At 41.1% G+C, this 25028-nt stretch overlaps 1 protein-coding gene across 3 annotated transcripts; it reads right to left on the bottom strand.

The window, feature by feature from the left end:
* Positions 1-1371: 1371 nt before the first annotated feature.
* Positions 1372-24108, bottom strand: LOC124034582 (formin-binding protein 1-like). 3 transcript variants are annotated; one of them, XM_046347969.1, is made up of 17 exons: positions 23861-24108; positions 22312-22427; positions 19313-19369; positions 18253-18400; positions 16956-17018; positions 16767-16871; positions 14281-14295; positions 10037-10165; positions 9544-9690; positions 8628-8816; positions 7726-7908; positions 7225-7239; positions 6373-6482; positions 6136-6268; positions 5646-5773; positions 5124-5260; positions 1372-4752 (listed from the first exon to the last, which is right to left on the bottom strand). In XM_046347969.1, exons 1-17 carry the CDS (start codon positions 23888-23890, stop codon positions 4574-4576), a joined length of 1884 nt encoding a protein of 627 aa, XP_046203925.1. In that variant the 5' UTR covers positions 23891-24108; the 3' UTR covers positions 1372-4573. The 3 variants fall into 3 exon arrangements, with proteins under 3 accessions (XP_046203925.1, XP_046203926.1, XP_046203927.1); XM_046347970.1 differs by lacking the exon at positions 7726-7908; XM_046347971.1 differs by lacking the exons at positions 7225-7239; positions 7726-7908.
* Positions 24109-25028: the final 920 nt, after the last annotated feature.

Here is a 25028-nt window from a genome sequence, read left to right as displayed (position 1 = left end):
GTAGCCTTCCTCAAGCTTCCCACAATAAGTTGGGTGAATTTTGACCCATTCCTCCTGACAGAGCTGCTGTAACTGGGTCAGGTTTTTAGGCCTCCTTGCTCGCACACGCTTTTTCTTTTAGTTCTGCCCACAAATTTAGGATTGAGGTTAGGGCTCTGTGATGGCCACTCCAATACCTTGACTTCATTGTCCTTAAGCCATTTTGCCACAACTTTGGAAGTATGCTTGGGGTCATTGTCCATTTGGAAGACCCATTTGCGACCAAGCTTTGACTGATGTCTTGAGATGTTGCTTCAATATATCCACATAATTTTCCTCCTTCATGATGCCATCTATTTTGTGAAGTGCACCAGTCTCTCCTGCAGCAAAGAACCCCCACAACATGATGCTGCCACCCCCATGCTTCGCGGTTGGGATGGTGTTCTTCGGCTTGCAAGCCTCCCCCCTTTTTCCTTCAAACATAATGGTGGTAATTATGGCCAAAAAGTTATATTTTTGTTTCATCAGACCATAGGACATTTCTCCAAAAAGTACGATCCCCCCCCCCCCCCCCCCATGTGCAGTTGAAAACCGTAGTCTGGCTTTTTTATGGCGATTTTGGAGCAGTGGCTTCTTCGTTGCCGAGGTGCCTTTCAGGTTATGTTAATATAGGACTCGTTTTACTGTGAATATAGATACTTTTGTACCTGTTTCTTCCAGCTTCTTTACAAGGTCCTTTGCTGTTGTTCTGGGATTGATTTGCACTTTTTGCACCAAAATACATTCGTCACTAGGAGACAAAACGCGTTTCCTTCCTGAACGGTATGATGGCTGCGTGGTCCCATAGTGTTTATACTTGCGTACTATTGTTTTTACAGATGAACGTGGTACCTTCAGGTGTTTGGAAATTGCTCCCAAGGAGGAACTAGACTTGTGGAGATCTACAATTTTTTTCCCCTGAGGTCTTGGCTGATATCTTTTGATTTCCCCATGATGTCAAGCAAAGAGGCACTGATTCTGAAGGTAGGCCTTGAAATACATCCACAGGCACACCTCCAAATGACTCAAATGAAACTTCTAAAACCATGACATAATTTTCTGGAATCTTCCAAGCTGTTTAAAGGCACAGTCAACTTAGTGTATGTACACTTCTTACCCACTGGAATTGTGATACAGTGAATTATAAGTGAAATAATCTGTCTGTAAACGATTGTTGGAAAAATTACTTGTTTCATGCACATTGTAGATGTCCTAACCGACTTGCCAAACCTATAGTTTGTTAACAAGAAATTTGTGGAGTGATTTAAAAATGAGTTTAATGACTCCAACCTAAAGTAAATGGTATGTATTCATCAGGCTTATCTAAAGAATATAATACATCCCTTATTTCCATTTCATAGTGTCATTTATTTCCAAACTCCAACATAGTATATTAGATTTCAGAAAACATTTCTAGGTGAAACAAATCCCAACGTGGAACAGAGGTATTATTCTTCTCAAAATAAATAAAACTGGCATTATTTGACTAAGAAAAAAAATAAGCATGATTCCAAGCTTTAGCATATAGTTATCACATATCGCACACCAGGGTATATAATCACATCATTAATGTCAACAGTTAAGAAACAAACCTTGCTTTCACACCAGTTCTGTACAGTATAAGGAACAGTACACAGTGAATTCAAAGCACAAAATACTTCTAGAATACACTGAAACTTCAGTTCGGTAATATGCATCTCTATCAGTAGACATACAAATACTGCCATTTGTCAGTTTGGGTTGGTAATCAGCTAATGCAAAGAGCTGCAGCTCCCAGATTAACTTCAGTGAAAATAAGCTTTAAAACAGAAGTGAGATATGAAACTGTCAGTGTCTCTCTGGAAGATGGCAAAACTGCATGGACATATCAATAATTCCTTGAGGAAGCAAAATGGTCATGCTTGCATTGACAAAAGAAATCACAAACACGTTTTGTTAAAATGACAAAACCACAGGCACAAACACAGGGTAAGAAAGGACCAAGGCAGGACCCCATAAGTGATGAGTTAACGTAATAGATAGTCAGACTCCCGATAGGACTGGCACAGGCATGACAGGGCGAGCATGCATGCGTAGAGAAACACAGCGCCAACCGAAGAGTAGCTTCCGCCACCACAAGTAGCCAGAAAGAGAGAGAAAAGGAAAAGCAAAGTGTGAGAGACGAACAAAGAGTTGTGAGACAATCACCATAGTTACTGCATGTATGGCAGTGTAGCCAGAGAGAGCAGCTGTCACTCATATTGAAAGGCAATAGGAGAAAGCAAAATGAGAGATCCGTCATCTCCGCTCAGATTGTATGCTTACCAGTAGGCCTGCACTGAGTGCTTGAGTTAGACTATAACACAATGCACTCATTTGTCAAAGTTTCCAACTGGTGCCAAAACAAATGTGTGCAGATTTGTTGCAAGCCAACAATCGGTGTCATTTAAGTATGATCGGTATATAACCTATATACCCCTAAATAGAAACATGGGTGTGTACAGTAATCATGAGGCATTACTGTGTTGAATAAGAGCTGGAATTGAATTCCCCTGGAAAATCAGCAACATTGTTCCAGTGCTAAGAAAGACTTGGACTGTTTTATCTAATTGACATTACTGTAAACATGTTTTTGTGTGGCGCAGACACAGTGGCTTTGCCATGGGGATTAAGCAATTGAATTCCAGCCCAAGTGTAGTGGTGTTTTCCATGGGTATTTTCCTAAGTTGTTGTGATGATAGCTTGAAGGCAGGTTTGGAATAGTCAATATGTAACAAGGCCATCTCAGACTCTCCCCCCCCCTTAAACAGGTACCGCCCCTGGGCTCAAGGTACAGTAGAATAGCAAGCAGCCACAACATGAACATACTCATCTGCAGTTAGAAAAACAACAAGCAAGCTTGCAGAAACAATCAATAGGAAAATGACTAGAAATGGTGGTTGCCCCGTAATGTGTGTTGTTTTTGCTCCATTCAACAGAACCCCACAATGGATTCCTGTACTGGGTCGCAAACTGGACTGCCTTGCAACTTGTCCCTTTAGTCTGTCGTCTCTCTGACTACAGTTTTAAGAGGAGGGCACTTTTTGAAGGACCTGTGCCCTGCCATCCCTGTGCGAGCCAAAGACTTTTAGGAATCTGCAATAAGAAAAAAAGCAAACAAAAAAAGCAAACAAACAAAAATGACACGACATGTTAGAGGTGATGCATCAAGACACGAGGAAAGTCATTCCATGACATTCCTTCACATTCTGAAAATGATTGTGGCAGATTACGTTTCCCTAGAGTTGAGTCTGTGCTGCACGAGAGCAGGTGTCTGACCGTCAATGGCAAATCAACGTACAGAAAACTTCAGGCTACATGTGTTAATCATTTTCCAAACAGAGGAATATCACCTGGTTGCAATACTATGTTTATTCATCTGGTTTGACTTACTTTGACTTATCAATTGGCTCAAGCATGCAGAACAACTCCGTATCAAATTTAAAAAAGCAAAGCAGGGATATATTATTCATTCATTCATTCAAAAAAAAGATTAATCACATGCCAATGATAGAATGGTGGTGGGTGCGTTACCATGTGTCTCAGAATGAAATGAACGTTTGTCTGTCGAGAGCACCACTATAAACCTCGCACAACATTCAGTCATTTAGGCGCTTCAATGAAGCCCCTTTGTCAGATTTTGGAGGAGAGTCAACAACCGTTTGTAGAATAGAATATGTTACTAGTCTGTTGTACCATCCTAATCAAGATAACATGCAAGCCATGTTCTTTACCTTTACTGTGTAAACAGGCATGTCCTCTTTGAAACATGCCACATGCAACAACTGATTTAATTTGTGAAGCAGAGAGGCAATCTCTCAGTAATCTCCTGCCAATGATGGTTGCTCAAGTGCAGATATGCGATGTACTGTTAATGCAATGCAGTGCAGGCTGGCAGAGCATAACGAGCCTCCCTTTAGGCATGCAATAATAACTATTCCAAATAGGAAGTGATATGTTTAGATGCAATGCTCTCTAATATGAGAAACTGTATTTTGTTGGTCAAATAAATCAATAAATTTACATTAGTTATTATTATTAGTGCTAGAAGCAAGGCGTAGCTGATATGCAGAGCAGGCTGGCAGAGCATAACGAGCCTCCCTTTAGGCATGCAATAATAGCTATTCCAAATAGGAAGTGATATGTTTAGATGCAATGCTCTCTAATATGAGAAACTGTATTTTGTTGGTCAAATAAATCAATAAATTGACATTGGTTATTATTATTAGTGCTAGAAGCAAGGCGTAGCTGATATCGACAGTGGGGTCGAGACAACTTAACTTGGTTCTGACAACTTATCACATCCACACGTCTTCATACACACAAACAAACACTTTTCTAAAATCAGTTTCAACGGGTGCAAAATGGTAGAACATAAAAAGCATAAAGTATAAATGTAAATACAGTCCGTTGTTCTGAGAGTTCCGTCTCAAATGATTCTGTGATATTTCTGAAACACTAGAGTTCAGGGGGTTTGAAATGTCAGGATATTTGTTTTTCGTGCTCCACCCATTTCCCCTCTCTCAAACAATGACAATTATATGTATGTCATAGCACCTTTGGCATTTGTGTCGAAAAAGACCTTGATGTAAGATGTGGGTACGTATCCCTCTTCATCCTCGTTCCTGCGCACCCGCGTCCACCCGTCACCCTTATCCTCCTCGATGACACACAGCAGCTCCCCCTCGGTCATGGAAATGGTGCCTTCGTTCTGACCTGAGAAGGGGAAACAGGAAAGAGAAAACAGCAAGTTACTGTTATTTTGCAGCTGACTGTGTTAAAATGTTACTCACATCCAAAATGCCTATGCTGCACCAACAGTAGATCGTTAAAGTGAAAAACTCTCACAGGGTGATGCAAAGCACCAAGTTCATTTGCAATCATTTAACAATAACCTATGTAATGATATAAAGTTTACATTTCTGAATATGCCCCAATGATTTAAATCCTTTTTGCAGACCTTTTTTGTAACATGACGGAAGAAGCCGCTTCCCTGTTATTTGACCCAGGTGAGACGTCTGTTCTGAATACATCAAACCCCAATCTAACAACAACAACACACATTCCCAGAAGGGGCCTTGGCATACCTTCGAAAGGGTAGAGTGATTTGCAGGTTCCGATAGTGGGGAGTGGGTCCTCGTAATCAAAGTCGTCATCAAAGTCGGTGCTCCGAGATTTGAGGTGATGCTCTGTGCTATGATCCTCTGTGTAGCTTCCGTCCGGGCTAACCACATGAAGAGCAACAGTAAAGACCAACAACATGGATACTATATGTGTCATTTTTCAAGTCACCGGCCTCCACTGGTGCAAACCCAAATATATCATTCAAGGTTACACATATGGCCCTGGTGAGATTTGTCAAATCCATAAACTCATACATTTAAAGCAGTATTAATACGCATACATTGAGTCAATTGTAAGTCCTTGTCAGTTATATTTAGAGCATAATAGATCATGTGCAACAAGCCCAGAAACAAGTTTTAGTCCAAACATATGGTAATCTCTTGTGACAGACATTGTTAGCTAGCTCGTGCGAGTTTTGGTTGTGTTTTTTCCCAGTCTGCTAGTCCACTGTTTCTGAGATATAGTAAGGGGCACATAGGTTCTACCTCTCTCGGTTGACATGTGCACAGTTGTTGTTCACTGTTGTAGTAGTCTGGGAGTTGTACAATCCACCTGGTGGTCTGTGTTTGTCACTCTTCTCTGCTAACCTGGTCTCCACCTCTACCAGCCAGGCCTGCAAACAGACATCAAAAGGTTTAGACTCAACAATACTTGATTTGTACTTGATAATACATTTCAAGGTTTATTCGTCGTCCAACAAAATGCTCACCTTCTCGACAATGCAACAAGCACAATAAAAGATAAGAATACGGACATACATGAACTAGCGTGTGGAACACCACTCCCTTCTTCTTTATTTTGGATCGGCGTGGGAAAATGAAGGGAAAGTCAGCAGTGAAAGACTCAGACACAGGATTCAAGCCCAGATCTTAGTGTGTGGTCTGGAGTCGTCAGCACCACCACTAGAACATACTCTGGCAAACATAAAATATCTAACATGCATCGACATGGATCCTTTGTAACATTTCAACTTACTTCATATTTCCTTGCATCCAGTTGTAACTTGTCAGTATTTTGGCAGATCTCCTCTAATCGTGGGTCCACACTGTTGGCGTCCCCCATGTGTGGGTTCTTTATATACACGTCCTTCATTTTAGACAGAGCCTCCCTACAACGCATTCATACATCCATATTGAAGAATTGCTCCCGTTTTTAGTTTGTTTAAAACTCCTTATCTAGATTCACAATTGGACTTTCACACATGTACTCTACCTCTGATCCATCTCTTTTTGTATTTCCTTGTTGATGTCATTGATTTTGGCCTGGAGCTTCTTCCTCCTCTGTTCAGGAGGCAGGTGACTACAATCTTCAGGGCCAGAACCCTATGAAAAAACAAACCACCAAATAAACACTCAGACATCCTCCTACTAAAAGAAGCCTAACGCCATGGAGAAGTGACTTTTATATATGTTTACTGTCTTTATCTACCTTGTTGTGAAAAGGGTTTTGCCCCTTTTCTCATTTTCTCTACTTCTGCACATGTTCTATACTGAATGTTATCAGATCTTCAACCAAAACCTAATATTAGTTCAAGGGAACCTGAGTGAAAAAAGAACACAATAATTAACATACTTGAAAACCGATAAATGTCACTGAGTTACAGGAGTTCTGCATGGAAGAGTGGACCAACATTTCTCCACAGGGACGTAAGAGACTGATCAACAACTACGGGAAGCATTTGGCTGCAGTCGTTGCAGCTAAAGGTGGCACAACCAGTTAGAGTGTAAGGGGGCAATAATGTTTTCACACAGGGGAATTTGGCATTGCATAAATTTAACTAAATAAATCAAATAAGTATACTTTTTTGTTGTTATTTGTAAACTCAGGTGCCATTTATTTATTATTAGGTTTTGGTTGAAGATCTGATAACATTCCGTGTCAAGCATATGCAAACATAGAGAAAGTTCTGAAAGGGGGCAAACAATAAGATCTGAGATGAGCATATTTAGTTGAAAGTACACCCTTTAGATTCATCTATAGTGATGTAGATTGCATTTGTAATGTGTGCATTACAAAATCACAATCATTAACGATCTGAAGAGTTATGAAAACAGTAGTGCTTACCAGCTTGAGAGAAAGCTTTCCAAGTGAGGGGAGACAATGGGACGAAAAAGACACCATGTCAACATACGCTTGAAACTTTGAGACGGAAGTATGACACTGTACAAGCAGCAATGAAGGGTTGTGGATATTAAGGTACATGGCATGTCAGTCTGAACAGTTAATTCGCCATTTGCAGCATTTTGTCCACCTACAGTATAAACAAATCTTAAACCACATGACACACACACACACACACACACACACACACACACACACACACACACACACACACACACACACACACACACACACACACACACACACACACACCAATCGTAAATTGGAAATTTGGACACAGTGCCAGAATAAACACAACTTCCATACGATTGTCTGTAGGTGATAGGTCAGGTCAGATGCCATTTAAAGGGCACGAGCAACAGTAGGAGCCACTATCAGTAGCCCATAGGCACCACGTCAATGTCATAAGCACAGAGTCAATCTCCCTGTACACAATCAACTTACCCCACGCTTCAGACTCCTTAAGCATTGCATTTTATGTTTGGAGGTCATGAACTCGTTGAGGCGGTGGGAGAGGGGCTCACTGGGTTGCTGGGGAGACTGGGGGCCGTTGTGCACGGCAGCAGGTGATGGGGAGGTAGGGGGGGGAGGGGGTGGTTGGCGTGGGGAAGCTAACAAAGACATAAGCTATGGGTAAGGGTCATGGAGTGGTATGGAACAAAACAATAACAGAACAAAATCAGGAAAAGTAACACCAAAAATTATGAAATGATGGAAGAACAACAAAGAATATGGTTACCAACACTTAAGACGGCAGCGGTTCAGACACTGTGTCCAGTTCAAGTTAAACATTTAGATAAATAGTGTTTCCAACAAGCATTTATTTCATATTAGAAAAAGAAAATCCTTCTGCTGTCCAGTCAGACACCAGGGCCGCGTTGAGTCAGACACCAGGGCCGCATTGAGTCAGACACCAGGGCCGCGTTGAGTCAGACACCAGGGCCGCGTTGAGTCAGACACCAGGGCCGCGTTGAGTCAGACACCAGGGCCGCGTTGAGTCAGACACCAGGGCCGCGTTGAGTCAGACACCAGGGTCGTGTTGAGTCAGACACCAGGGCCGCGTTGAGTCAGACACCAGGGCCGCGTTGAGTCAGACACCAGGGCCGCGTTGAGTCAGACACCAGGGCCGCGTTGAGTCAGACACCAGGGCCGCGTTGAGTCAGACACCAGGGCCGCGTTCAATGATGAGAGTGGACAGGATCCCTTATTCTTCATGTCAGAGATGTGCGTGTTGGTCAATATGTATTTTTGCCTGAACCTTCCACAGCGTGGTGCCCTGCCGAACGCGACCCTGGCTAGTACAGTAGGTTGAGGACAGTCTTGTGGACTGATGGTGTTATCCTTACCTTGTTTCTCTTGATGAAAGGCCACAGTTTTCCCCTGCTGTTGCTGCGGCTGGGCTTGCTCTCCCCTTGCGAGTTTAGATAGCTGGACTCTGACACTGTCCTCCTTATAGACAGACTATAGTCCTCAACCTCTACATCGCCGGGTGGCTCGAAGCCAGACTTGTAGGATTCCACCACATGCTTGGTGTCCTGTTGGGGATTGTGAGTTCATTAATGTATAACAGACAGAATATTATGAATATTTACCAAATGCATTTCAGCTTGAGGGCACCAAAATGAAACTCATTTGCACTTTGAAGTACAAGTATTCCTCACGGAAGCCAACTTCAAAACTACTGCATTTTAAACTCTTATCTGGCGCAGGGAGACACAATTACAGCAAAGCCATGGCTCTTCAAACACACCACAGAAAGCATTTTAGAGTACAAGGGCTGATCTAGGATGAGTTTTATATTCGCTATAATAAATTAATGGGGGTTGGGGGGCTGATCCCAGATACATAGTAAAACTGAGTTCACGCTACTGTATTTATTTGTATTTTTTTTATCATAGGTAAATGTATATGTCAACAAATGCCCCAAAACTGGATTCCTTTGAGATATAGAACATTCACATTTCATTCATGTGAAAGTGGGACAGCCATTAAAGAAGCACCAAAGTCAGCGTTTTGATGGTGTAAATAATTGATCTTCTCCTCCTATATTTAGTGGGCTGCTAACCCTTTACCGCTTCAGCAAATAGAACCACGAACAACTGCAATAATATTCTCTCCACTCTTTTATATAGAAATCCAGTCAAATGATGTCACTGAAATGTAGAACAGATTTTCTATGCACTTTCCTGGCAGTTTGTCACTATGTAAAATTACTTGTACATAATAAGAACCATGTTATAAACATGCAGTAGCCCTACTAACCATTTTTGGCTCTATGGATTCTGCTGCTTTGGTCATACCATCTAAACATTTGCCAACAATAGGTAGCACTTTCCGATCGACCTCTGCGTACGTCTTCATAGACTCTCCCACTCTCTCTATACGTTTTTCTTCCATCTCCTGTAGTTTCTGCAGTAAAGAAGACATTCTTAGATTAAAATAGAATTGTGAGTTGCAAAACACATACAAATCAGTTATATTGTGAACAGGGTGGATGCGAGTACTGGCAGTACTTTACTAGGACTGAAATAGGTGCCAGTACTCATTTTGGGTGCCTGTACTGTTGATGTATTGGTGCAGGAGCTCCATAATAGTTTTGAGCAAATCCTCTATGAGGTGCAGTTGCTCAAGCAGTAGAGATGTTGAGGAGCTCCAGTGAGCTCCTGCCCAAGTCAAGCACTGAGCACTGGTGAATGCTATGTGTTTCTCCCCGAAGCGCTTCCAATCAACCTGTACTGTGAGTGAGGTGAACTACCTGAAAGATGTGAGGTATCAGGGTATGATAATGTGCATTCTGCTCTTTGTTGAACTTCTGCAGGAAGGTGAGGTATTCATTCTTGCTGTCCTCTGCCACTTGGTGTTTCATCTGGGCCTGATGTCTGGCCTGTATACCGAGAGGGAGTTCAGAGAGGGTTTAAAGATTTGCACGTACGCCAACAAGTGGGACTGTAAAACCTTGCGTCGTTCCACAGTACATTGACACAGTACATTGTGTGTTAACACGCATAACACTGAACAAAGAAAAGTCAATATTTAAACAATTATAAACAGAATGTGAGTAATATTGAACTGAAATCCCCATACAGACATATAGTATGCTTGAGTTAAAGCACAAAAACAACACAAATCTCAAAACCACACATAAGTACCACTGTCGTTATAGTCCACAGCGTGTTGTAAAAAAAATAGCCAAGCGTGGCCTAGGACTGTATACAGTGTGGAGACTTTATTCACCCCCAAAATTACATTTACATTTAAGTCATTTAGCAGACGCTCTTATCCAGAGCGACTTACAAAATAAATATTTTCATCAAATGATCACGAGAGAGTAGAACCAACCCACCCATATCCTCTTATTACAGTTACATTTTATGCACCTGACATTTCAGGATCTTAACAGTGTCAATGAATATTTCATATGGCTCTGCCACTTTGAACAAGACAAGGAAACACGGCTAAGGGAAGCGCTTAGGCCATAGATATAGACATTAGTGGCAGGAAACGAGAAATTCTGTGGCTTTCCTTTCCTCTTGGAGGGAGAGAGGAGTGTTGATAGTGGATATAGTAAAGCATAGTAGAGTTATACAAATGATGACCTGAGGGTTAGTATGTGTATCAAAGCTGAACTATGCGGTGTTACTTTGCTGGGAGTGGGCCTCTCCTATAGTGTCGAGAATGTGTATTTTACCATGCCAGGAAGTCAGGACCATTAGTTAATGTCATGTAATGCAGCTCCTCAATTCACATTTAATGTTTATGATGACCAGACGAAGGAAACATTGACCATAACAAACAACAATAACAAAAGAAAACAGGTTAATTTAGCATGCACATACTCCACAAAGATACAGTATGAACACAGACAAACTGTACACTGACAGGACAGGATCTGAATGTTGTTTCAGCAGACTGTTGAGGACTGTATCCATAGCATAACAGGACTCAGATTAGTCAAACAAAACATGTTGTATGCATGACATTATACCTTGCAATCTAAACAATTATGCATTTTATTTGTACCTATATTTATTATGTGTTTCTATATGAATATGTTTATAGATGCGTCTATTCACTGTAGTGTCATTCAATTACCATTTAGGAATAATGCACGCACTAACTAACCACAGCAGTTTCTTACTTTAAATACCCATTCCAATTCATAACTGTGTCCCTTCCAAGTCTTTGGAGATCTTATTTTGAAATGGCGTTCCGAGTGAAACCAGCAATAGTACACTATATATACAAAAGTATGTGGACAACCTTCAGCTATTTCAGCCACAGCCATTGCTTACATGTGTATAAAATCGAGCACACAAACATGCAATCTCAAACATTGGCAGTAAAATGGCTCAGTGACATTCAATGTGGCAAGGTGATAGGATGCCACTTTCCAAAACGTCAGTCAGTCAAATGTGCTGGATGGGCAATTGGAAGAGCTGTTATTGTAAAGTGGAAACGTCTAGGAGCAACAACAGCTCAGCTGCGAAGTGACAAACCACACAAACTCACAGAACAGGACCGCCAAGTGCTGAAGCACATAGTGTGTAGAAATTGTCTGTCCTCAGTTGCAACACTCACTACTGAGTTCCAAACTGCCCCTGGAAGCAAGAACTGTTTGTCGGGAGATTCACGTAATGGGTTTCCACGGCCGAGCAGCCGCACACAAGCCTAGGATCACCAAGCGCAATACCAAGCATCGGCTGGAGTGGTGTAAAGCTCCCCGCCATTGGACTTTAGAGCAGTGGAAACGCGTGATTGGGGACACTGCCCTGTGTAGGGTGCCGTCTTTCGGATGGGACGTTAAATGGGTGTCCTGACTCTCTGAGGTCATTAAAGATCCCGTGGCACTTATCGTAAGAGTAGGGGTGTTAACCCTGGTGTCCTGGCTAAATTCCCAATCTGGCCCTCAAACCATCACGGTCACCTAATAATCCCCAGTTTACAATTGGCTCATTAATCCCCCTCCTCTCCCCTGTAACTATTCCCCAGGTCGTTGCTGCAAATGAGAACGTGTTATCAGTCAACTTACCTGGTAAAATAATGGATAAATAAAAATAAAAACTGGAAAGTTTAGTGGAGAAGGAATAATGGCCTGAGGCTGTTTTCAATGGTTTGGGTTAGGCCCCTTAGTTCCAGTGAAGGGACATCTTAATGCTACCACATTCTAGACAATTCTGTGCTTCCAACTTTGTGGCAACAGTTTGTGGAAAGCCCTTTCCTGTTTCAGCATGAGAACGCTCCTGTGCACAAAGGGAGGTCCATACAGAAATGGTTTGTTGAGATCGGTGTGGAAGAACTTGACTGGCCTGCACAGAGCCCTGACCGCAACCCCATCAAACACTTTTGGGATGAATTGGAATGCCGACTGCGAGCCAGGACTAATTGACCAACATCAGTGCCCGACTTCATTAATGCTCGTGGCTGAATGGAAGCTAGTCACCACAGCAATGTTTCAACATCTAGAGGAAAGTTTTCCAAGAAGAGTGGAGGCTGTTATAGCAGCAGAGGGGGGACCAACTCCATATTAATTAGAGGTCGACCGATTATGATTTTTCAACGCGATACCGATACCGACTATTGGAGGACCAAAAAAGCCGATCAATTGGCCGATTTAAAAAATATATATATATTTGTAATAATGACAATTACAACAATACTGAATGAACACTTATTTTAACTTAATATAATACATCAATAAAATCAATTTAGCCTCAAATAAATAATGAAACATGTTCAATTTGGTTTAAATAATGCAAAAACAAAGTGTTGGAGAAGAAAGTAAAAGTGCAATATGTGCTATGTAAGAAAGCTAACGTTTCAGTTCCTTGCTCAGAACATGAGAACATATGAAAGCTGGTGTTTCCTTTTAACATGAGTCTTCAATATTCCCAGGTAAGACGTTTTATATTGTAATTATTATAGGAATTATAGGACTATTTCCATCTGTACCATATGTATTTCATTAACCTTTGACTATTAGATGTTCTTATAGGCACTTTAGTATTGCCAGTGTAACAGTATAGCTTCCGTCCCTCTCCTCGCTCCTCCCTGAGCTCGAACCAGCAACACAATGACAACAGCCACCATCGAAGCATCGTTACCCATGCAGAGCAAGGGGAACAACTAAAAGAAGGCTCAGAGCAAGTGACGTTTGAAACGCTATTAGTGTGCGCTAACTAGCTAGCCATTTCACCTTGGTTACACCAGCCTCATCTCGGGAGTTGATAGACTTGAAGTCAGAAACTGCGCAATGCTTGACGCACAACGAAGAGCTGCTGGCAAAACACACAAAAGTGCTGTTTGAATTAATGTTTACGCGCCTGCTTCTGCCTACCACCGCTCAGTCAGATACTTAGATACTTGTATGCTTGTATGCTCAGTCAGATTATATGCAACGCAGGACACGCTAAACAATATCTAGTAATATCTTCAACCATGTGTAGTTAACTAGTGATTCTGATTGATTGTTTTTTATAAGATAAGTTTAATGTTAGCTAGCAACTTACCTTGGCTTACTGCATTCGCATAACAGGCAGTCTCCTTGTGGAGTGCAACGAGAGAGAGGCAGGTCGTTATTGCGTTGGACTAGTTAACTATAAGGTTGCAAGATTGGATCCCCCGAGCTGACAAAGTGAAAATCTGTCGTTCTGCCCCTGAACGAGGCAGTTAACCCACCGTTCCTAGGCCGCCGTCATTGAAAATAAGAATATGTTCTTAACTGACTTGCCTAGTTAAATAAAGGCATGAAAAAATATATACATAAAAATTAAAAAACATCTGTGCCCAAAAATACCGATTTCCGATAGTTGATATCGGCCCTAATTAATCGGCCATTCCGATTAATCGGTCCACCTCTAATATTAATGCCCATGATTTTGGATTGAGATGCTCAACAAGCAGGGGTCCTCACATACTTTTGGCCATGTAGTGTATGTCTACGGGTGTACATTGAACATAGAGACAGATCCTTAGAGACATACAGACGCCTGGTAAACCTACCTTGAGATAGCACCGCTATAAGACGTGATGGAAAACAAAAACAGAGTTAGTTTCAGAGCACTACAGACAGGTTTTAGATGTCCTAATTATGTGAAAGTTGTAGTAATTTATTAGTAATGTACTGAATGAACTACTAATGAACATCTAGACTGCAAAAAGGCTTGAACTACAGTAGCAGTCAACATTTTGGCCACACCTACTCATTCAAGGGTTTTTCTTTATATTTACTATTTTCTACATTGTAGAATAATAGTGAAGACATCAAAACAATGAAATAACACATCTGGAATCATGTAGTAACCCAAAAAGTGTTAAACAAATCAAACTATATTTTCTATTTGAGATTCTTCAAAGTAGCCACCCTTTGCCTTGATGACAGCTTTGCACACTCTTTGCATTCTCTCAACCAGCTTCATGAGGAATGCTTTTCCAAAAGTCTTGAATGAGTTCCCACACATTGAAATGACAGTCCCACTAAGCGCAAACCAGATGGGATAGCGTATCACTGCAGAGTGCTGTGGTAGCCATGCTGGTTAAGTGTGCCTTGAATTCTAAATAAATCACTGACAGTGTCACCAGCAAAGCATCCCCACACCATCACCCTTCCTCCTCCATGCGCCACGGTGGGAACCACACATACGGTGATCATTCGTTCACCTACTCTGCGTCTCACAAAGACACAGCGGTTGGAACCGAAAATCTCAAATTTGGACTCATCAGACCAAAGGACAGATTTCCACTGGTCTAATGTCCATTGCTTGTATTACTTGGGACAAGCATGTCTCTTCTTATTATTGGTGTCCTTTAGTAGTGGTTTCTTTGCAGCAATTCCACCATGAAGGCTTGATTCACGCAGTCTCCTCTGAACAGCTGATGTTGAGATATGTCTGTTACTTAAACTCTGTGAAGCATATATTTGGGCTGCAATCTGAGGTGCAGTTAACTCTAAGGAACTCATCCTCTGCAGCAGAGGTAAGTCTGGGTCTTCCTTTCCTGTGGTGTTCCACATGAGAGCCAGTTTCATCATAGTGCTTGATGGTTTTTGCAACTGCACTTGAAGGAACATTCAAAGTAATGATGGACTGTAATTTGTCTTTGCTTATTTGAGCTGTTCTTGCCATAATATGGACTTGATATTTTACCAAATAGTGTATACCACCCTATCTTGTCACAACATAACTGATTGGCTGAAAGGCATTAAGAAGGAAAGAAATTATACAACTTTTAACAAGCCATACCTGTTAATTGAAATGCATTCCAGGTGATTACCTCATGAAGCTGGTTGAGAGAATGCCAGGAGTGTGCAAAGCTGTCAAAGACAAAGGGTGGCCACTTTGAATAATCTAAAGTATATTTTGATTTGTTTAATATTTTTTGGGTTACTACATGATTCCATGTGTTATTTCATAGTTTTGATGTCTTCACTAATATTCTACAATGTAGAAAATAGTACAAATAAAGAAAAAACCTTGAATTAGGTGCGTCCAAACTTTTGACTGGTACCTAATGTGGAATATAGGTTTTTATACTTTGGCTATGGCATTTCTTGTATGGTTTTCAACTAATTTCATAGGGAAGGTGACTTTGTACAACAGTAAATGACACGAAAATGTATATTGACGTTTTAATGATAACATATTCTGTTTGGTTAGTCCATGTTAGCTTTCTGAGATTCTTGACTTTAGGTGGTACATTTCACTGCGTGATGTCAATAGTGCCTGAGAAGGTTTGCAAACTGTTTGCATCTTTGTACAGTTGTAGGCAACAATGTCATGGCTAAATCAACTGAAATCAACTATTTGACTTGGTTTAAAGTTACAGGTGATTTGGCTAAATGTTTTTAACACTGCACATTTGCCCCCATCCCTACCATTGATTTTTGGTTAGTGGTGGTTTATGTTAACTGGAATTAGCAGTGGCTGTTTAAACTCAATTGTGTTGCCACTACTGTACATTGAGCTAGCTTTGTTTCTACGTTGGACAGATCAGATACCTGATAGACATGGTAAACTGTTTTTTTTGCAATCAATAGTGAATTATCACCGTTATCTAATCAGTACTGAAATAATAGCGATGTTTTTTGGAATCGGCATTGCACTGGTACAGTAATACGGCTTGGATAGCATCTGAGGAATAGAGTATAGAGTGAACAATGAGAAAAGCCCATTGCTGGAGCGCCATGAAGCACTATACCATTGTCTACCAGCAGTGATTCATATTTGGCTCCTACCCTACTTCCAAGAGGGCCACAACATTCTCTTGTCAGTGCAGCTGTTGCCACGCAAACCATGTTCACAGCTTCATGAGTAGGAGTGGAGTGACGACTAAGAATAACTGCATATTCTCACACACACTCACACACACACACACAGGCGCCAAACGCACACACACGCACGTGTGTAGGCCCACGCATGCACACACACACGTGATGAGCTCAAGTTAATTGTGTGTAGGAGTGAACATTTCTACGTCAGTCTATAACTTACCTTTTCGACGTCTGCTTTAGTCACGTTGATGTCAGCATCTATCTTGTCGAAGTACTGCTGGGCTCTATCCGCCTCCTTACAGTCTCTCTCAAATCTCCGTTTACTCTGAAAAGAAGCAATTCACATGTCAAGTTGGAATGGTTCAGTCATGTATCTCCTCAATTACTCCTACCGCAGGAGGACACTTACGGATTCTAGTTGTTTCCAAGAATTCTCAATGTGTTGCTGAGCTCTGCGGCCGTCATGGAAATGCTGCAAAAATAATTGTATATGTTAATCTGTTAAAAGGCGCATAAACAGCAGTAGAATCATTTGTGGTTTGAACCCTGAACAGTTTAGTATCTAGAACTAGACGGTCAAGAGACATCTACATCTCTTATGAAATATCTTATGACACTCCTTATGGTGAATGGAAGAGCTATGCACTGTAGACCACAAGCATATAACATCCCCACCAAAAAGACACATCTACTCCTTAGTCATTCCATGGAATCAAAACTACTGAGCCAAAACTAGACTGACTAAAGAGATTTGCTGATGTGTTTATTCTTGACTCATGTAATGCTCCTCACAGCATATACAACCACCTCCAAGGGCCCTTACGGAATCTCACTGAAGGCTCAAAAGGCACCTCTGCTTTTGTTGCGAGTTGAATTTAAATGATAGGAGACGTAAACCATTGGTGTGGCTTTCAAAGCTAATGTTCAATGCCTGGTATCAGGACCTCATTTAACTACGCCATGTTCTAGTTGGGAATTTTATAAATGAACAAAACCATATGTCAGAGTGAACTATCGATCAAATCTACCTTTACTACAGGTTAGAAAATCTAAATAATGCAACAGGAATGGCAGGCCTGAAATAAGCTGGTTTCAAAAAACTAAAAAAGACTAACTCTCTCGCTCTGAGCTGAGCCATGGTCAAAGACATGCGGTCAGACAAGAGGCCAACATCAAAGCTTTACAAAAGTGTGTATGCTATACATTGCTTTCATCATACACACCCCTCCCCCCATGTCATATCAGTTCCAGCCACCCAGCTCCAGAGAAAGGCCTTGTCCACTTATCAGCAGTGGAGGCTACTATGGATGGGGGGACACTAGGGTCAACCTGCTCCCAATCAATTGATCTGGATACTTGACCCAGTTCTACCCCCGGGATTTACTGGATGGGCTGCTGTAAAATGATGATCAACACCATGACAGATTATCAGCTTGATCCCTGGCTGTGTCGGACACACCAATGACATAATAGCATTTTTGTATCAGCTCCAGCAATTAATTTAGCACATTTGTTGATCTGATTGTTATGTTTTCCAAAGCACCATGCAGTGGTTGACCCAGGATTGGCTGGTTTGGTTCAGATCATGTGACATCCATAATCTCTGGATAGCCTCACTACAAAATGGTTGAGCTGCCAATGATCACGATCTGGGAGAGTTCAAGTCATGTCTGAATGAGCGATACACAGGAAAAGGGATGTTTTACCGATTTCCTCTCTGCTTTTAACTCCTGGATGTATCGCGTCAGCTCACAGATGATGTGAGTGGTGAGATCCTCAGCCATGACCTCGTGTTGTCCCGCATAGTCGTTCAGCTCGTTCAGGGTCATCAGGAAGGCCCGACAGGACGTGTACCTGGTAACAAGACGAGATGTGACCACGAAATGTGTTTAAAAACTTTTTTCACATTTAAATCACGACAGCTTTATTATTATACATCCTGAGAAATATTAATGACATACTTCTACAGAAGATTATCAGCGCATTCCACTATCAGAGAGGAATATATTTGGTCATATAATATGATAAGAAAAAATGTTTAAGTACTGTATATTATGGACTATATAATATTCAAAATTATAGCATTTACAGACCACTTTGACAGGGTCTTTGAGCGACGGGACATACTTAGAATTCGGTTTTTGTGATTTTGTGATCAAGGAGGGGAAATAAGACACAGATAACACCCTCATTTGGAAAATGTTATATGGACACCCCTGATGCTTAAATCGATATTTCACTTCAGAATTGGTTAAAATTAGGTCACGGTTAGGGTAAGGATTAGGGTCAGGGTTAAGGGTGGCTAGTCGGTTTAAGTGCCATGAGAGTCCGTATAGCCCTTCCCCCCTCATCTGGCACTACTTTCTTCAAAGGCTTCCTCCCTTGCCTTAAGAAATGACTCTAATTTTCTCTCAAACAGCCACTATGCACATGTGTCTTGGAATTGTCCAACTGTTTAGCACATAAAACAAAGGATAACTTCTTGATGAAAAAAATGTATCCATCTGGAAATAACCTTGGCTTTAGCTACACAGTAACCTCCAGGGCAGATATGGAGTGTTTCACAGCAAGCCATGAAAGTCTAGCCATGTTAATCTGAAAATAGCTATTTTTACCCACTAACAGCCGGTAACGAGTGGAGATGGGAAATCAGCTAATTAATTACATGACTTCATGAATTCATCACAAAAAGAATAGTCACATTTATGTGCACGGTCAACCTGATATAGTGAACATTAATCCTTGATGCATTTACATTTCACTCACTTGTATTCATCTTCCTCTCTTGAGTTTTTCTTGGGCTGATATTTTTTCGATAGATTTCTGTTACGGAATGGAAACAAAATTCAGTACAGGTGTAGAAAACATTCAATACACTGTAAATGGGGTCACTGTGGAGAGATACAGAGGGACACATGTAAACAAAAATATAGTATATTTGTGTACTCATGGGGAAGGGACGCCCAGTGACAGGATATCAAAATCTGCTGATGAATGGACGGGCCTTTAGCGGAGTGACAGCCACCTGCCTAAGCCTCAGGAGAAGGTCACTCACAATGCTAAATCCTGCTTTATGGCGACCCCTAACAGAGCGGGGTAATCCAGAGGCCTACTAATATATTTAATGGGCAACTAGAATTTTGATCCTGACAACTGACAGATTATCCTCTGTGTACCTCTGCATCTGGGTCTCATATGTACAGATCTCTATGAACAACAACGTGATTGGACAAGAAAGAGCAGCATGAGAGGGGAAGTCATCCTTTAGCTTTAATGTTAAACTCAGGATTATTAATCCGACTGGGGATAGAGCCTTCCTGTGAAAGCACAACTGTGTGTGCAAGATTCATCTTGAAATATCATCATACTATCTGTACTAGAGGTCGACCGATTATGATTTTTCAATGCCGATGCCGATTGTTAGAGGACCAAAAAAGCCGATACCGATTAATCGGGCAATTTTTTATTTATTTGTAATAATGACAATTACAACAATACTGAATTAACACTTAGTTTACCTTGAAATAATACATCAATAAAATCAATTTAGCCTCAAGTAAATAATGAAACATGTTCAATTTGGTTTAAATAATGCAAAAACAAAGTGTTGGAGAAGAAAGTAAAAGTGCAATATGTGCTATGTAAGAAAGCTAACGTTTCAGTTCCTTGCTCAGAACATGAGAACATATGACAGCTGGTGGTTCCTTTTAACATGAGTCTTCAATATATATATATTGCCAGGTAAGAAATTTTAGGTTGTAGTTATTATAGGAATTATAGGACTATTTCCCTCTATACCAACGCAGGACACGCTAGATAATATCTAGTAATATCATTGACCATGTGTAGTTAACTAGTGATTATGATTGATTGTTTTTTATAAGATATATTTAATGCTAGCTAGCAACTTACCTTGGCTTACTGCATTCGCGTAACAGGCAGTCTCCTTGTGGAGTGCAACGAGAGAGAGGCAGGTCGTTATTGAGTTGGACTAGTTAACTGTAAGGATCCCCCGAGCTGACAAGGTGAAAATCTGTCGTTCTGCCCCTGAACGAGGCAGTTAACCCACCGTTCCTAGGCCGTCATTGAAAATAAGAATGTGTTCTTAACTGACTTGCCTAGTTAAATAAAGGTATAAAAAAAATATATATATATTTTTAATCCGCAAATCTGCGCCCAAAAATACCGATTTCCGATTGTTATGAAAATTTGAAATCGGCCCTAATTAATCGGCCATTCTGATTAATCGGTCGACCTCTAATCTGTACAATGACACTTATGGTTCAAAAGAAAAATGTAAGATATTTCACATCATGTAATATAATATGCATCTTCTGAGTGGACTATCGGAAGCAGATACAGAGGCTACCATGAAATGACACAGGGGCAAGAATTCCAGAATACATTTCTCCCCATGAATCACTGGTAGCCTCGACTCACTGTGCTCTGCTCCAGACCATCTATTCTTATGTGTTGCTAAGCAGATTGCCAGACGTGCCAGCCACCTTTTTTGTCTGCTTGCAGCCACATGACAAATCTGGATCCTGACACAACAGCACATGGTGCAAATTCCATACGCCCAGATTCACGTTAACCCTTTGGAAATAAAATGACTCATAAGACCCTAGTCTGTCTACTCAGGCCAGTTTAAACCCCTGCTTTTCTTTTGGGGCTTTTTACCTCATTTATAAAGGCTTAATTCCTCCATTCAGTGTCCAATCTGTGCTGTTCATATTCTGATGTGTTTAGTCTATGGTTTCCTAAATCAACATACTACCAACTGTACAATCAACATATGTAAAGAATTCAAATCTATTATGGTTGGTGTTGAAAAGTCACAATTTAACAAGACGCCTCATATATGCAATCTAAAATGGTGCCATTAGTGATACTGGCTAGAGAACAAAACACACCCATAGGACAATCCAGTTCAGAGCTGATTGCAGCACTATTGCTGAGGCACAGAAAACACCTTATAATGTTCTCCAGATACAAGGTTAATGTTGGTTGATTATGCATGCAGGGTTTTGCTGGTGTGTAGTCCTTGGTGAGTGAACGGCAGACAACGATGCAACTCATCCACTGTCCCCGGGGACGACTCTGTCAGAGACTATCACTGTCTGGCAAGTACTCCCATATTATACAGTGGGAAGCTCCCAAGACCATTGCAGGATAACAAATGTGGGTCATTGCTATGGATAACCTAGTAACCATGGTATTGTGTTACCTATGCAACCTACACTTCTGGTTGCATCGAGTTAACGACCTGTATCTGTTTCTAATCCATCTCACTTTGTTACATAAACTACCACCATTATGTGTTCTAAATTCACCTCTGAATTTAGAACATCACTTTGAAGTGGGCTGATATTTATACCTTTATTTGTGCCCTTTATTGAAAAGCATTCTCTTTCAACTACAACATTGTAATGTGCAGTGATGGACTAGCGCAACGTAATATTACTGTACCACTGGACACTGTTGGCCTGGTGTATGCATGTCAGAAAGGTTTATCAAAATCTGAATACCACAGATAATGGTGTCACTCTTTGTGAGCATTACCTTTTGACGTTGCACTTGATTGTAACATGACATAGATGACATTGGTGATACAGGCTCTGTAGTGTTTTATCAAAGTTACTCAAATCAACGAAACATACCAAAACATGTTTTAGTAGTCCTGAACTCAAGCGGTCACGCCTCCCATGAGAGACAGACAGTATCAAAATGGGGAGTGATGAGGATAATGTTTTCCCAGCCCTTACCTGATTTGCTTTGCATAGCTGATTTCAATTTCAGATCTCTCTTTGACAAATTTTGTATACTTCTCCACAAACTCAATGCCCCAGTGGGTGTGTTTTTCCAAGTTGTCAAACTGGTCCTGTAAGAAAAGTAAGAGAAATTAAAATGAGAATAAATTATAAAACAAAGCAATAAGTTAATTCCTCAAACTCACAAAAAATAGCTAGCCCTGGCAAGACTGGCTCTGAAGCGGCATGTAGCCTAGTAGTTAAGAGCGTTGGTCCAGTATTCGAAAGGCTGCCGGTTCGAATCCCCTAGGTGACAAAACTGCCGATGTGAGCATGGCCCTTAACTCTAATTGCTCCAGTAAATCGCTCCAGAGTGTCTGATAAATTACTTAAAATGATCTCAGTGGCTTTTCTTCCTAAAGAACATTATTTTATTTTGCATGCTTGAGACAATGTTTATGAATAGTAACGAGCTATTATGTTTAAATTAGAGAGGAATAGTGTACAGCAGTCTTTGTTGCAACACTAGGTCTGTAATTCTGCTGCTACTTTACTTTCTGCTGTTGTACAGCTACAACTGTATGTAGGCCGACAACATACAATACAGGAGGCAAATTGTGAACATAATAGGACTATTGGCGTTCAGTCAGTGCGGTGGGATATGTATTGTATGTTATGCACTCAAATGAACAATGTGGTGGCGGGTTACTTTTGCATCTATGCAATGCATTCAATAGCCTATTTGTGTACACGGGTAGCCTGGCACATCTAAACAACTCAGTAAAATAAAAGAGCAATCCTATTGAACTATAGGCTAGATTTCATTTTCCAAAAGAAAACAATCGTTGCAAATATTGAATTCTTTATGTTGGACTTCACCCTCTCCGAGATTTGCCTTTTGTGAGCGCAAAAACGTCGTGTTCGCTGTTCTAGAGTGCTAATAGCCATTTGATTTATTCTTCTTCTTATTATTATTATCATAATTATCATAAGGTGAAATGAGACAGACAACTGGGAAGAAACACATTCCCAAATGCGTTGCCTACAATACCGCGATCGCTACAAGGTTACAAATGAAACATGTTGCCAGAGTAGCTACTATGTAGCTGTAGCTACTGTATCTCAATGCAGCTGTAGCGTAGCTACTGTATCTGCAGAGTACAGACCAGTGGTATGAACCCCATTTGCAATGGCTTCTTAGTGATTATACTGGTTAATAGGGAATTATAGTGTAAGCAACTCTAGCTTTACACGTGGACAACATGGGGGATAGATATTGAGGTTCATAAGAAATAAGTATATCCATCACCGTGACTAAAACCCGATTCTGTAGCCAACAGCGCAACAGTCGACCAGTATAGAATCCGCCACTGTTACTAGTTATACCTCCGATAATGAAGCCTGCATGCACGCGCAGAGAAGCATCATGAACGTTATGCTCCCTCGCTACTTTGTTGTAAAGACATACACAAATACTTAGTACCTCAACTGATCATAATGTTGACCATCAGATAAAAGCAAGAACGAGCTTCATTAACGGAAATATTTACGCAGTTCTACGTACCCACAGCTCCGTCCCCCATCTGCAACTCATGGTCTCAGAGCAATTTCTACCAAATTATCCACGATTTCTAAGCATGCGCCCAATGGTATTGTTCAGAACTATATCTGAGTACAAAGGTTTGTGTAGCTTTTCACCGACACATCCAGTCATTAAAAATGGTGATTTGCCGTCAGATATCGGGTTGATTTTTGCTCCTACATGTGGGGCACCCATCCGTGTAGCCCGATAACAGCACGCGGCCGCGCGCTTCACGGGGGAATCTCTCCTAGCTGCTGCTCACCGGTAGTATAGAGCGCTTGTTGTGATGTATAATGTATGGATAGACGTTGTGATACTCAAAACGGTGAATATTTGTTATTTCAACTGTGAATATTATTTAAACGTGAAACTATTCAACCCATAGCCTACCACAGTGCATTCGGGAAATGACCCCTTCCCTTTTCCACATTTTGTTATGTTACATCCTTAGTCTTAAAATGATTAAATTACATTTTTACTCAATCTACACACAATACCCCATAACGACAGACCGAAGACAGGTTTTAGAATGTTTAGCAAATTAATAAAAAACACATACATACGTTTTTAGACCCTTTGCTATGAGACTCGAAATTGAGCTCAGGTGCATCCTATTTCCATTGATCATCATTGAGATGTTTCTACAACTTGGAGTCCACCTGTGGTAAATTCAATTGATTGGACATGATTTGGAAAGGCACAGATCTGTCTATATAAGGTCTCACAGTTGACAGTGCATGTCAGAGCAAAGACCAAGCCACGAGGTCGAAATAATTGTCCTTTGAGCTCAGAGACAGGATTGTGTTGAGGCACAGATCCGGGGTAGGGTGCCAAAAATTGTCTGCAGCATTGAAGGTCCCCAAGAACACAGTGGCCTCCATCATTCTTAAATGGAAGAAGTTTGGAACCACCAAGACTCTTCTTAGAGCTGGCTGCCCGGCCAAACTGAACAATCGGAGGAGAAGGGCCCTGGTCAGGGAGCTGACCAAGAACCCGATGATCACTCTGACAGAGCTCCAGAGTTCCTCTGTGGAGATGGGAGAACCTTCCAGAAGGACAATCATCTTTGCAACACTCCACCAATCAGGCCTTTATGGTAGAATGGCTAGATGGAAGCCTCTCCTCTGTAAAATGCACATGACAGTCCACT

The sequence above is a fragment of the Oncorhynchus gorbuscha genome, linkage group LG04, assembly GCF_021184085.1.
Source record: "Oncorhynchus gorbuscha isolate QuinsamMale2020 ecotype Even-year linkage group LG04, OgorEven_v1.0, whole genome shotgun sequence".
Classification (NCBI taxonomy): Eukaryota; Metazoa; Chordata; class Actinopteri; order Salmoniformes; family Salmonidae; genus Oncorhynchus; species Oncorhynchus gorbuscha.
The sequence above is the reverse complement of the archived record's forward strand: the minus strand, read 5'-3'. Positions and strand labels throughout refer to the sequence as shown.